At 32.3% G+C, this 13,015-nt stretch overlaps 2 protein-coding genes across 2 annotated transcripts; one reads left to right on the forward strand and one right to left on the reverse strand.

The window, feature by feature from the left end:
• Nucleotides 1–1,094: 1,094 nt before the first annotated feature.
• On the forward strand, nt 1,095–6,000 carry LOC107426979 (protein trichome birefringence-like 5). Its single transcript, XM_025074033.3, has 5 exons — nt 1,095–2,077; nt 2,850–3,042; nt 3,817–4,010; nt 4,618–4,776; nt 5,452–6,000. The coding sequence occupies exons 1-5, from the start codon at nt 1,290–1,292 to the stop codon at nt 5,792–5,794; spliced, it is 1,677 nt and encodes a 558-aa protein (XP_024929801.3). The 5' UTR covers nt 1,095–1,289; the 3' UTR covers nt 5,795–6,000.
• Nucleotides 6,001–9,658: 3,658 nt separating this feature from the next.
• Nucleotides 9,659–11,038, reverse strand: LOC107426521 (homeobox-leucine zipper protein HAT9-like). Its single transcript, XM_048467594.2, has 3 exons — nt 10,621–11,038; nt 10,208–10,287; nt 9,659–10,079 (listed from the first exon to the last, which is right to left on the reverse strand). Exons 1-3 carry the CDS (start codon nt 11,014–11,016, stop codon nt 9,869–9,871), a joined length of 687 nt encoding a protein of 228 aa, XP_048323551.2. The 5' UTR covers nt 11,017–11,038; the 3' UTR covers nt 9,659–9,868.
• Nucleotides 11,039–13,015: the final 1,977 nt, after the last annotated feature.

A 13,015-nucleotide genomic window follows, 5' to 3' on the forward strand; every position in this document is an offset into this window, starting at 1 on the left:
ATTGTTAGATGCCTCTTTGAATTATGAGTTTCACATTTAATTTAGAAAAGTAAGTTTGTGAACTATATAAGATAAAAAAAAAAAAAAAAAAAAACATTGCTATAAAATGGGCTCAGTTTGACATGAGGGGCATGTGAAATGTGCTCTTGAAAGCATTGTAATTTAACCAAGTTAAGTAACACTTATAAAGGGATTTAAACTGTCACAGCCAAAGGCTCAAGGCATATGCAATAGAGTTGCACATCTTCTCATGGATTCATGCTCATCTCATGCATAAACTAACGCGTTTGCAATTAGGTGGATCATAATAAACACGTATAACACGAAATAATCTAGTAAAATAAACTTAAAATGGAGTAAATCATATAATAAATAGGCTGAACAATCCAATAAATAAATAAATATATAAATATAAACGAGGTTATACATCTGGAACACTATATCAAGAGCACATAATGTGACAAAATATTATATGAAACATTGAATAATAATTAGGATGGAATGATCATAAATTCAGACCAACATACCCATCCCAGTTCATTAACGGTTTGGATTGACATTGTTTTTCATGCATAATTAGGATTTGTTGGGTTAAAATTGATATTAATTGGTTTGATTAAAAATAATAAAAGGTAAATAATATTTTGTCCTCTCACAACTACGATATTTTGTATAATTTTGTTTTTTTTGTTTTTTTGGTTATGAATTTAGCAAAAGTAGCCATTACTTACGAATCATGCAAGAATTTGAATTTAATAGAATAAAAAGAAATTTCTAAACTAGTTATGTGAAATCCATATAAACTGATTTTACATATAGGAATGTATGAGGTGTTTGCTGGCAAAATCATTGTTTACGTGCTAATAATTGTTTATAATAATAATAATAATAATAATAATAACTGTAATAAATTGAAATCGACCTTTTATTAATTACTTCTAACAAAAAAAAAAAAAAAAACATTTTGCATAGGGGAAAAAAAATAAAAAAATCTAATTGATGGAACCTTGTTAAATTATGAATTACATATCACATCCAAAGTAAATAAATGAAGATATAACCTCTAATCCAATGGATAAACTGGGGCAGTCACGTGAGAATGAATAGAGAGAGCGAGAGGGCATGAAGAAATTCCTTTCTTTAACTCATCGCCATCACTGAAAATCTACTTCTTCATAATCTCTGTTTGTGTCGGTTGGTAACAGAGAAAAAGAAACCAAAAAGGCAAGGGGAACAAGAGAGGAACATGCTATCCCCACTAAGCTCATCACTATCACTGCAACTCCAAAATGGCAATGGCGTTCTCAACATCTTCTCCTCCTTCGCCTCCCAAGACCACTTTCACTTTAACCACTCTTCTTTTCTTCTTGCTCTTCCTTTTTAGCCTTTTTCTCTTCAGCAAACAAGCTCTCGAGCCCTCCATCTCTCTCTACAGAGATTTCTTCTCCCAAACCCCTTCTTCCCCTTCTTCTTCTTCTTCTTCTTCTTCTTCTTCGCCTCCTCTAACACGTAGCGGTTCCCGCCTCTCCTTGCCTGATGACGCCAACCCACCTCTAGAACGAGTTGACTCACCCATCAACCAACCCCTTTCTCCAAATCCTCAAATTCAGCTGAAAGATTCCCAAACCATCCCTTCTTCTTCTTCTTCTCCTCCTTCTTCTCTAACACATATCGATTCCCACCTCTCCTTGCCTGATGACCCCAACCCACCTCCAGAACGAGTTGGCTCGCCGATCAACAAACCCATTTCTCCAAATCCTCAAATTCAGCTGGAAGATTCCGAAACCAGCGCCGAGAGCGTCAATGCCGACCTCCCTGCTGAAGATGAGGAAAACACGGTTCCCGTTAATGGAGGCGGAGAGGAAATGGGTGATAAAGGAGGAGGTGATTTGGTTTCGGAGGAATTGAAGAAATGTGATTTGTATATGGGAACTTGGGTCAAAGATGAGGATTATCCAATTTACGAACCCAGTTCCTGCCCTTATGTTGATGAAGCTTTTGATTGCCAAAGCAATGGAAGGCGTGACTCTGATTATCTCAAATGGCGTTGGAAGCCTGATGGCTGTGATCTTCCAAGGTATAATTTTTTCTTTACCCTTTTCTTTATTTTGGTTCTCCGTAATGCTTTTGTAGCTTTATTATTTCCTATTTTGTAATTATGTTACGCATAATATGGTTATCTAACTAACCCCATTGCATTTGCGTTGCGTCCCATAATTCAAAAGGAGCATGAATGATAAGCAATGTATTTATTTTGTTTTGCATTGGATTGTATGAATTACATCCATATATAAAACACTTTGTAACTTCAAGAAACATGAAACAGAATACACCTGACGTTTGTTGGCCTACTTGAAGGTAATAGAAACAACAATAATAGATGACAGCATATGCTTCTCATTTATTAAATACATTTTATTTTCTACAAGATGGTTCTAATATGTGTCAATTGCAAGGACATATTAGGCGATATTTAGGAACATATTTCGCTTGCTAGAGATCTCAACTAGTAGGTGAGGCTTGAGCATGTATTAATCATGGAAGCAGTATAAGTTCTGCCAATCCGAGTCCAGGATTTGTTCAAGTTCAATCTTTAGTTTAAAAACTCTTCCTGAGCTCCTTTCAGCCACTTTTATATAATTATCCGATTCAATGGTAGGATTTTCTATTTTAAGAGTTTAAAAATCTTTACAATTTAATCTCAAAAAAATTATTTAAGATGATTGTCTTTTAAAAATTTACTTATTTCAGTATTTCTATTGTTATGTTGTCTCCCTACTTTTGAAAATTAACCAGATTCATGGGGTATACATCCTTTTTCTTTTTCTGTGCTCACTTTTCACTCGTAGGTTTAATGCAACAGACTTCTTGGTGAGGCTACGGGGTAAAAAGCTTATGCTGGTTGGAGATTCCATGAACAGGAATCAGTTTGAGTCAATACTATGCCTTTTGCGTGAAGGCCTTCCCGATAAGAGCAGAATGCGTGAGGTTCATGGTCATAAAATAACAAAGGGAAGAGGTTATTATGTTTTCAAATTCCAGGTATTTGGATGTTTTTGTTTTAATATTTCTTATTATTTTTAAGTTAATCATAATAAAACCTATGAACCTTTATTTTATTTTATTTTACTTTTCTGTTTGAATATGGTTAAAAAAAAAAAAAGAAAAAGGAATATGACATTCTTACAAGATTTAGCTTAACATATATGGTTGTTTCAAGCATTTGTTCATTTCAGTTGATAATGTGAGAAAATGACTTGGCCCAGGTCTAAAGTTCCTTGAAATAAATATATCTCTTATAACTCACTTTTCATCAAACACACTAAATAAACCATTATTTTTTGTCGCTTATGTCTTCTCTTACCATTAATGTTTTGTGTGGAGAATTGTAACAACTAACAAGTATATAATTGGCAGCCCTTGCCTATCTTGGTATAAATATTCGTGTTCCTTAGATATTCAAATTTTTTGGTCAAACCTAGATAAAGCATCTCCCCAACCCCCACCACACCACACCACCCCCCCCGGGGCCCTTTCTCTCTCTCTCTGACATAGAAAGCAAGATTAATATCAGACATTTCATATGGTTTAATTTTGATGTAAAGCTCACTCGTTAGCTTTAATTGGTTATTATTAATTTGGATTTGGTATCAGTTTTAGGTTTATTTTATTTTATTTTATTTTATTTTGTTGTTTTTCTAATTTTATCTTAAGTTAAATCCAAAACCCCTTTACTAGTTAAATGGGCTGAGTTTGGAGTAGGGGCTGCATTGGATTAAGAGATATTATTAGTGATTGCTTCAAAACCTTGGGCAGGACTATAATTGTTCATTGGTATTTGTGAGATCACATTTCCTTGTGAAGGAAGGAGTTCGTATTAATGCACAAGGAAATTCAAATCCCACTCTATCAATTGATCAAATTGACAAGACATCTGGTCGATGGAAGCGGGCTGACATTCTTGTCTTTAATACTGGCCACTGGTGGGCTCATGGAAAGACTGCTCGGGGGTATGTTTGCAATCTCATTTGTCATATTACATGACTTTTTATAATGTAATATCTTGGATATATTGACATGTAGAATATGGTTGTTTAGTATGGTCAGTTTTGAAAACCTTGGCTACGCTTTTGTATCAATGAAATCAATCATAGAATACCAAATTTTGCTGCTTAATGGTTTTAACCATTTAAAAATGCAGAAAACATTGTATTGGTTTTCCTGTTGTGTGATATCTGGCTAACCCTTGATATTGGACAAGAGGTATTCAGTTCTGTGATTGGCATCTCAATTGTCAAGTTCAAGGATTTCTATATTCAGGCTAGCAAATAATTTGGCATATGCTAACAGCAGGATCCATTATCCTGTTTGGTTGTGCACCAAATGCAGGAGAATACTTCGTGTTGTTCAATTTCATATTCTAAAGATTACTTAGTGCAGTTTAGCTTGGCATTCCAAAGTAGACCTTTTTGGGTTAATGCTCTACAGTCTACCAGCATTCCGAACAAGGCCTAATTAGTCTGTTTGAGTGGTTAGAGTAAACACTTATCTTTTTGGCATCTTGCTTTAAATAAATGAGGATTCAAGCAAATCTAACAGACAAGTTAATTCATTCAGGAAAAATTACTATAAAGAGGGGGATTATCTCTATCCAGAGTTTGATTCAGTTGAGGCCTATCGAAGGGCTTTAAAGACATGGGCAAACTGGATTGATAAAAATGTGAATCCAGCAAAACAGTTGGTCTTCTATCGTGGATACTCTTCTGCTCATTTCAGGTATTTATTTTCTGGACTACTTCCATCTAGCCTTGAATCTTTCATCTTTGGTCAACTCCCACCAAACAACTAGAACACAATTTATGAAGCATCAGTTATTCCCTTAAGTTGATTTCATAAATATTCTTGCTATCACTCTTATTTTATCAAGTTAAGCTCCAACTCCTGTGGGTGTCCATATAACAATGTGGTTGTCAAGTGTAATAAGATGATCAAACTCTGTACCACCATTTAGGTGGTGCTTTGTGATTCTTTCTGAACCTCCTTTCATAGAGGGAGTTTTATTCCATTTATTTTCCATGTTTGTCTGTTTGGTGAGACATAGGCTGTATGCATGGGTTCATAATTGGATTTTAATGAATTTCATGCATGCTTGGCTATTTAGCTTTGGATATTTTTGAAGTGTTTCTTTGTTCTTGGTTGCCAAGAATTGAAGAAAGTAGTATAAGAATACAAATTTTCTTCAATTACTCTTTTACTCATGTTCGTTCCAGTATTATAAGGGTGGATATGAGATTTCACCAGTCATAAGACGGTATCTGTTGGACCCTAGCACTGGTAACAGAGATGGGGGAGCAGGGTGGGACAGAAACTCCTGCTATAAATAGGAAAATATATAAATATCTGGAAGGAAAAAAAAAATGACATGTTATCTATAAATTCTTTTTGAAACAGAGGAGGAGATTGGGATTCAGGTGGGTCCTGTAATGGGGAAACTGAACCAGTCCTTAGTGGTACCATCTTAAATAACTATCCTTTGAAGATGAAGATAGTGGAGGAAGTGATCAAAGATATGCAGGTCCCAGTTATACTATTGAATGTGACAAGGTTGACCAATTTCCGGAAGGATGGCCACCCATCAATCTATGGCAAGAACATCACCGCTGGTAAAAAGGTTTCAACAAGACGGCAAGACTGCAGCCATTGGTGTGTTCCTGGGGTGCCTGATACATGGAATGAGCTTATCTATGCCTCTCTGGTATACCAGCAGACAAATTCAAAAATGAAAATTCATTGATTGGTTACACATAATTGTTGTTATACACTTAGCCTGCAGCTTGTATTTTCGTTTTATTTGGCCTAAGATGCATGTCGAGACAGAAACTTGGCTCTTCCATTTGCAAAGAATTTATAGCAAATGGTGAGAGAAATTTTGTATTGTTTGTTAGTAGAGCTACAATTCATGGTGTTTGAACATTCTGCTGCCTTGAGGTGGTTTTATAATCTGATTCTAGTCTCACTACTGACTTGGTAGGGAATTAGGATTCGACAAAGATGAATGAAACTAAAATAATGAGTGAGTATTTATATATTAATGAGCTTAATTTTTATTGTTTAAACATTTTACAAAGCAATAGATATTTAGGATAACTTCTGAAGTATTTATTTGAATTAATAGGGAGAGTGTCGTATCTTTAATTAAATTTGAGTCATTCAATGAATTGGATGATTTGAAGGACCATGACACATGCAGATCACGTGGAGAGGCAAATAAGACTGACATCTCAGATTAAAAAAAAAAAAAAAAAAAAAGAAGGAAAAAAGGTGGAAAAGGCCAGAGGCAGCCGAATGGAAGCCTTCCTTCCATGCAGTAACCGATGGAACAATATCTAATCCAATGCTCTCGGTCACTCACACTCGCACACAAAGGCAGGCAAATACAAAGAAACAAAGTAAAAGAAAAGAAAAGGAGGTTGTAGTTTTTGTAGCGTCGTGGCTGGGGAAGAAGAGAAAGGGACGCCTGGCACGCCCATCAAGGAAACGTGTTATGGGGCTATGACCTTCTTTATGCTTTTGCCTAATTCCCTTTGAATCTCTCTCTCTTTCTCTCTCTGTCTCTCTGTCTCTCTGTCTATCTCTTTATATAGGTTTTATGCTCTCCCTCTCCATCTTCATCAACTTTGGTGTTCATCTTTCTCTGTCGTGTCTGAATTTTGATATATGAAGTGGTTGAACAAGATGAGGAGAGTTTGGATTGCTGTCTTTGGAAGGTCCAAACACCGCAAATCTCCAGGTGATCATCAGTTATTACTAATTAACTATATCATTCATGTTATATGTACATACATATATATATATTTATATATGCACCTGCTATGAAGGGCTTGCATGCCCATCAGCGTTGCCCCTGTTACCGCATAAGAAGTATTAGGAAGGTGACAGCTTAGCATATGGTGGCCGTGCAAGTCCAGTATGGCAAAATTATACATACGTGGTTGGTTTTGAATAAATAATAAATATGGATTGGATTTGATAGGTAGTAGTGGAAGAGGATCAAGAGGAGGAAGCAGTGGAGGAGTTGGTGCACTGAAAAAGCTGCAAGATGAAGTGCAAACATGTGGGTACCAAGATGTGCACGTCATGTGGAACATCATCAGCAGATCAGCAGATTATCAAGACAACACTTGGTCTCGTCTTCCTCAACTCTCAACAAACAAAGCCTCCAATGGCCTTTCACAGAGTCAATCACATTTTTGTGCAGATTTAGAAATGGTGATTAATTAAGGCGTGTTTTTTGTTCTCTCTCTCTCTCTATATATATATATATGTATATATACTAATGTGAATGAAATTGATTAATGTAAAAGTTTTGTTGGTATCTTACATTTCTATCAACTTACTTCTGCCTCCCCAATAGACAGAGAGAAATAAATTTCAAGGTTAATTCTAAAGAAGCAAAATTCCTACTTGACACAAGGTTGTCATGTTTGAAATATTTGTATTACCCAGCAAGAGACAAGTGCCTTTGCTTAAGGAGCTACAAGCTTAAGTGGAATTTAGATTTTAAATAGCACAAAAAAAAAAAAAAAATGAAATAAAGCAAACCTTTGAGATATGTTCTGTAGTATTTGAAAAGAGAGTGCTACTGTGCCATAGCTAAAAAAAATATAATCTTAAAAAAGTACAACTTTAACCGGAGAAAACCATCCAGCATTAGTGAAAACTGATTATTATCATAATAGTTTACATATTTTTATTATAAATTAAACCAGAGAAAAAAATAGTCAATTCCAAATCAACCATTTTTGACCAAAAACTTAGTTACGGTTTTTGCAGATTTGGCACCCACTGTCATGGCCCGGTCACTCCCTCAAAATCAATCAGCACCGAACCATACTGTGCCTTTTGGCCGGTTTGGATGGTTTCTTAAATGTTTTACCAAAAATTGATCTTAACCGAACCGGATCTATTTCTAATGTATAAGAGTTGAAAATAATGACTATAGATGCTGGAGAAATATTTTTGAGTCTATAAACTTTAATTTAAAATTAACTTTTTTTTTTTCTTTATCATAAAAATTTGGCAGTTTTATATTTGTTTTAATTAGTAAATTGAACTAAACAAGTTAATAGCAACATTTTATATGAAAACCAAAGTAAATTTTTCTTTTTGGAAGATTAGTCATTGTGCGAGTTTCTCTAGTGTAAAAGAAAAAAAAGAAAAGGAAAAGATGACGCCGTGAAAATGAGAGCGAGACAAAGATATGGACAAAGAAAAAAGGGTATTGGTCAATCATGTATGTTGCCTAGTTTTTCTTACTTTGATGAGTGGTAAGTGTTTCATATTTCACCGATTTACAATTTTCCAATAAGAAAACGACTAATATTCACCAAAAAAAATAATAATAAATTAATAAATAAATAAAATTGACTATCAAGTTGTGAAAATTGAAATCTTTATACTACGAAAATAATTAGCAATTGAAATCTGGTTACAACCGCCTTTTGTTCTCTTTCTTCCATTAACAGTATATAAAATCTGTTGGATTACATGAACCGGCCGATATTTGGCAATTGAAATCTTTTTGACATTAACAAGCACGAATACTAATTTGTAAAACAATTATTAGTATACGTGCCCTAAAGTGTGATGGGCCACCTTAAAAACAGACCAATTTTGAAGAAGTACATGCAGCGTTCAAGAAATATGGACATCTAGACCGTACAGTATTAGTGGTAGTAGTATTTTGAATGATAAACCAACAACCACTTCGTCATAATATTGTTATGGTTAGGGTTTAGTTTTATTTTTTATTTTTTTTCCCCTCTTTTTGACATATCTTGAATTAAAGCAGGGAGAAGATTTTTTACCTTTTTTTTTTTTTTTTTTGGGTGAATGAGAAGATTTTTTACTTGCATATATGATCGAACTCAAAATTTAATATTGAACACCATAATTTATCAAAATCTGATGCTGAACACCACAAGTTATCGTTCTTAATTATAAACGACTATTGATTGGTATTTACACTTAAATGTGGTTTCAAGTTATAGTTCTTCTAGGGGGGGATCCAATGGTAATCATCATTGATATTTTACATTTGTAAAGCATGGTTTCTTTTTTTTTTTTGGGTAAATTTGTAAAGCATGGTTTCAATCATGCCCAGAAAAGTAAAAAAAAATATGACAGATGCTTTTCACCAATAAAATTAATGATCCTTCCAAGAAGAAAAGTTGAACATATACATTTATATATATGTGTGTTGTGTGTGAAATACCATTACATGAAACATAAACAAAATTTTTACTTTACATCTATCGCTTTCTAAATTTAGATCCAGTTTGATAACAAGTTTATTTTTTGATTTTGTTTTTTTTCTTTTGAATTGTGTATAGCTTTTTAATTTCAATTGTTTGTTAATGTTAGTTGAAGGTATTTATACATCCCAATATGAAATACAATTCAAAATTGTGTTATTTTTTTTTTATTTTTTCCTAACATTTGTAATTAATTGATATATATATATATATATAATAAACTTTAATTACCATCAATTAATATTAACAAATCATTAAAATAAATAAATCACACAAATTAAAAAAAAAACAAAAAAAAAAAAACAAAAAAAGGACCTTAGCCATATCATTTAGTATTTTCCACCATCCATTCCAATCTAATATGCTAAAAACACACATTTGGTTAAATTATATCGAAAAATTTGATCTATATCGCTAATTTTCTAGGCAACTCCTATTTGACAGAATTAATAATATTCTTCAGTCTGTATCCCCAATATTAATGTTGCTCATCTCCAATTTATTTAACTCTTGATCCAGATCCTCATCATCATATACATGATTGATAAGTAATATTATTTTACAATTTTCTCACAGGATGAGCATATTATCATCAGCTTTTCATCCTTTGGAATTTGATGAGTAGTATATAATGTTGTTGATGTTTCAATCTTCTGTGATCTTAGCTCTTCAAGTTCCTTTTTCAATCTTCTATTCTCTTCGCTAAGATTTTCGCAGCATTTCTTTAGGAACTCACAGTCCATTTCTGTCTGTTTCAACTTTGTCCTGCAATAATTAATAACACGTATTGATTGCTTGTTAATCTTTTTTATAGTAATACATATACATACCTAAAAAATTTTTTAAAATAAGGCAAAGGGTAAAAAAGTTAATTAAGCATGAAATTTTGTTACCTAGCTCTCCTATTCTGAAACCAAACTTCCACCTGCCTTGGCTTCAGATTCAATTCGTCAGCCAGTGCTTGTTTTTGGCCCTGTACATATTTATTCCATAAATATTAAATAAATATAGAATATCTAGAGATCAACTATATCATAAAGATAGAGACATAATATATATAATTTTATTATACTGGATTTCTTTATTGGGTATTTGGTGTTGGATTACATATAATAAGAACTTTCAAATAATAAAATCATGATGGGTTTATACAAAGGGAGGATAAGTAAAATAAAAATAAAACAAAATAAAGAGATATCGGTTTTGATGTTTTTCAAGTGCAAGACGAATTCCGAAAAATCAAAGGCTTAATCAATCAAAAATAATTTTCATGAACGTCGGTGCATGAAATTAATAAAAGATATACCGGATTAAGGTTGCTTTGGCGCTTGAAGCTGCCTTCAAGCAAAGCTGATTGTTCTTTGGTGAGCCTCAGTTTCTTCCTGGCACAGATTTTGTTGTTGAAACGATCACTTCTCTCACTGCCATTTTCTTCTTCTTGATGATGATCAACCTTTTTCTTCAAACTTGAAGCCTGATCAGCAATATTAAGATCAACAACCGGTGCTTCCCTTTTCGGGCAAAGCGAAAACGATAAGTCTAAGCAAACAACAGGCTTATCATTATTATTATTATAACTATTACTATTATAGTTATTATCATTATCTTTCTTCTTCCTCTCATGGCTAATAATAGGATATTCCCCTAACCCAAGTCCAAGTTGCAGACCTGTGTTACAAGCTTCAAGAATATTGTCTCTCATGGTTGGGAGAGAGAGAGAGAGAGAGAGAAATGGATGTAACAAAATAAGAAAGTAGGGTTAGAAGGAGAAGGAATACTTTGACGAGATTTTATGAGGGGATTAATTGAATCGCAATCAGTTATTAGTCAAATTTTGATTAATTGTCTTTTTTATTTTTATTTTTTTAATAGACAGAAAGTAATAGTAATTAGTAGTCCTAATCAATGACAAGTAAGTGGAATCTAACATATATGAAAGAACAAGAGTTAAGGCGGGCGTTAGAAAATTATTACACCTAGTGGGAAACCAAAAAAAATTCTTAAAAGTTCCTTAATTATATATATATATATATATTTATTTTCAATAAAAGTTCCCTAATTAATTCCATATATGCATGTGTTTTTGACTTCAATTTTCATTGGGGAATATTTTTCTTGGCGCAGAATTTATTTTTGGTCCACTGCCCATAAAACGGTATGAATCTTTAATTTTCCACACAATTTCCTCTAATGATTCGTTTTGTTTTTGTCTTCATTTTTCTATGCAGGGTCTAGCCTCTTATACATATATAGATATATTATTAATATGGTAGCATTTGGCCCCTTATTAATACACATTATTAATAACCTCTCTTGATATATGATATGTAATCATAGAAACTTAAACAGTGAGTCAAAAATTCACCAATATAATATAGTTCTTTCGCTATTCCTAATTAATTTAAACAGTCTATTTCCATCAATTGAAATGAACTGAGATGGAAATAATTAATTGATGAATCCTTAACAATATATAATGGAAAATATTAATGAATTAGTTAATATCAGAAAATTTAGACTGGAGTTTGTGTAGTAATGGATGTTTTCCTTATGCCAAAAAAATAAAAAATAAAAAAATCTAGGATGTTGATTATTATTATTATTATCCTTATATAATTGATAAGTAATTTAATAGTTTTCTCTTAGCGACTCTCAATCTTGCAATATATTGCAAACTATATATATATATATATATGATATCAAAAGCAACCTCGATTATATCAAATTGATATGTAATATCCAAAAAATAAATAAAGAAATTCTTTTGCTCATTTATAAATCAAAATTTTAATCATGAACAAATTGTAATTATTTTATTCATTTTTACGCTTTATAATAATATGACACTATTAATTTATATCTAATAATAAATAAATATATCAAATATCATATCATCTGGTATATAATTTTGATAAAAATTTTTTATATCCGTAACACTACTGATATATGTACAAAGTAATCGTACACTTCTACTAAGAAAAAGAAAACTAGGAAACTAGGAGGAAATTATTAATAAAGACAAAGACATGTAGTTAATTTCCAATAATTAATTGACTTCTGTATCCTTTTTTGGGTTTCTGTTTGGGAAGCATAATAACCAGAAAATCTCTGGTCAAATAATGTACGTGAAGGACACTCTTTCTTATTATTGGACTTCAATATTTCAGAGTTCGATTCCTCTTCCTTGCTTGTATATAGGGATGTCAATTTGCCCTGCCCATCCCCGAAACCGAGGATGGGATGAAAAATCCCATATAGGAATGGGGACGGGATTTTAAAAACCGGCCCGTCCCGTCCCGTTGATATCCCTACTTGTATATTATACAATCATATGGTCAACCCTACGTGTCCATGTGTAGTTTTTTAATTATTTATTTTGCCACTAATATAAGAGAAATGAAAAAGGCAAAATTGATATATCGGTGAAGATACAATCATAATTAGTTTTATGAAGGAATAAAAAATATAAGTATTAAATATAAATATAAATATATATATATATATATATTAAAATTACTTATTTTTTATATACATAATAAAAAAATATATTACTATTAATACAATAATAATAATATAATATATTAAAAATTATAAATAATAGACAATTATATGGGTAAAAGAGTAAAATAAAAAAAAGTCATCTTTATAGATTTTTATGTTGTAGTAAAAGTGAAAAAAAAAAAAGAAAAAAAGAAATTGAT

This window comes from Ziziphus jujuba, chromosome 1 (assembly GCF_031755915.1).
Source record: "Ziziphus jujuba cultivar Dongzao chromosome 1, ASM3175591v1".
Lineage (NCBI taxonomy): Eukaryota > Viridiplantae > Streptophyta > Magnoliopsida > Rosales > Rhamnaceae > Ziziphus > Ziziphus jujuba.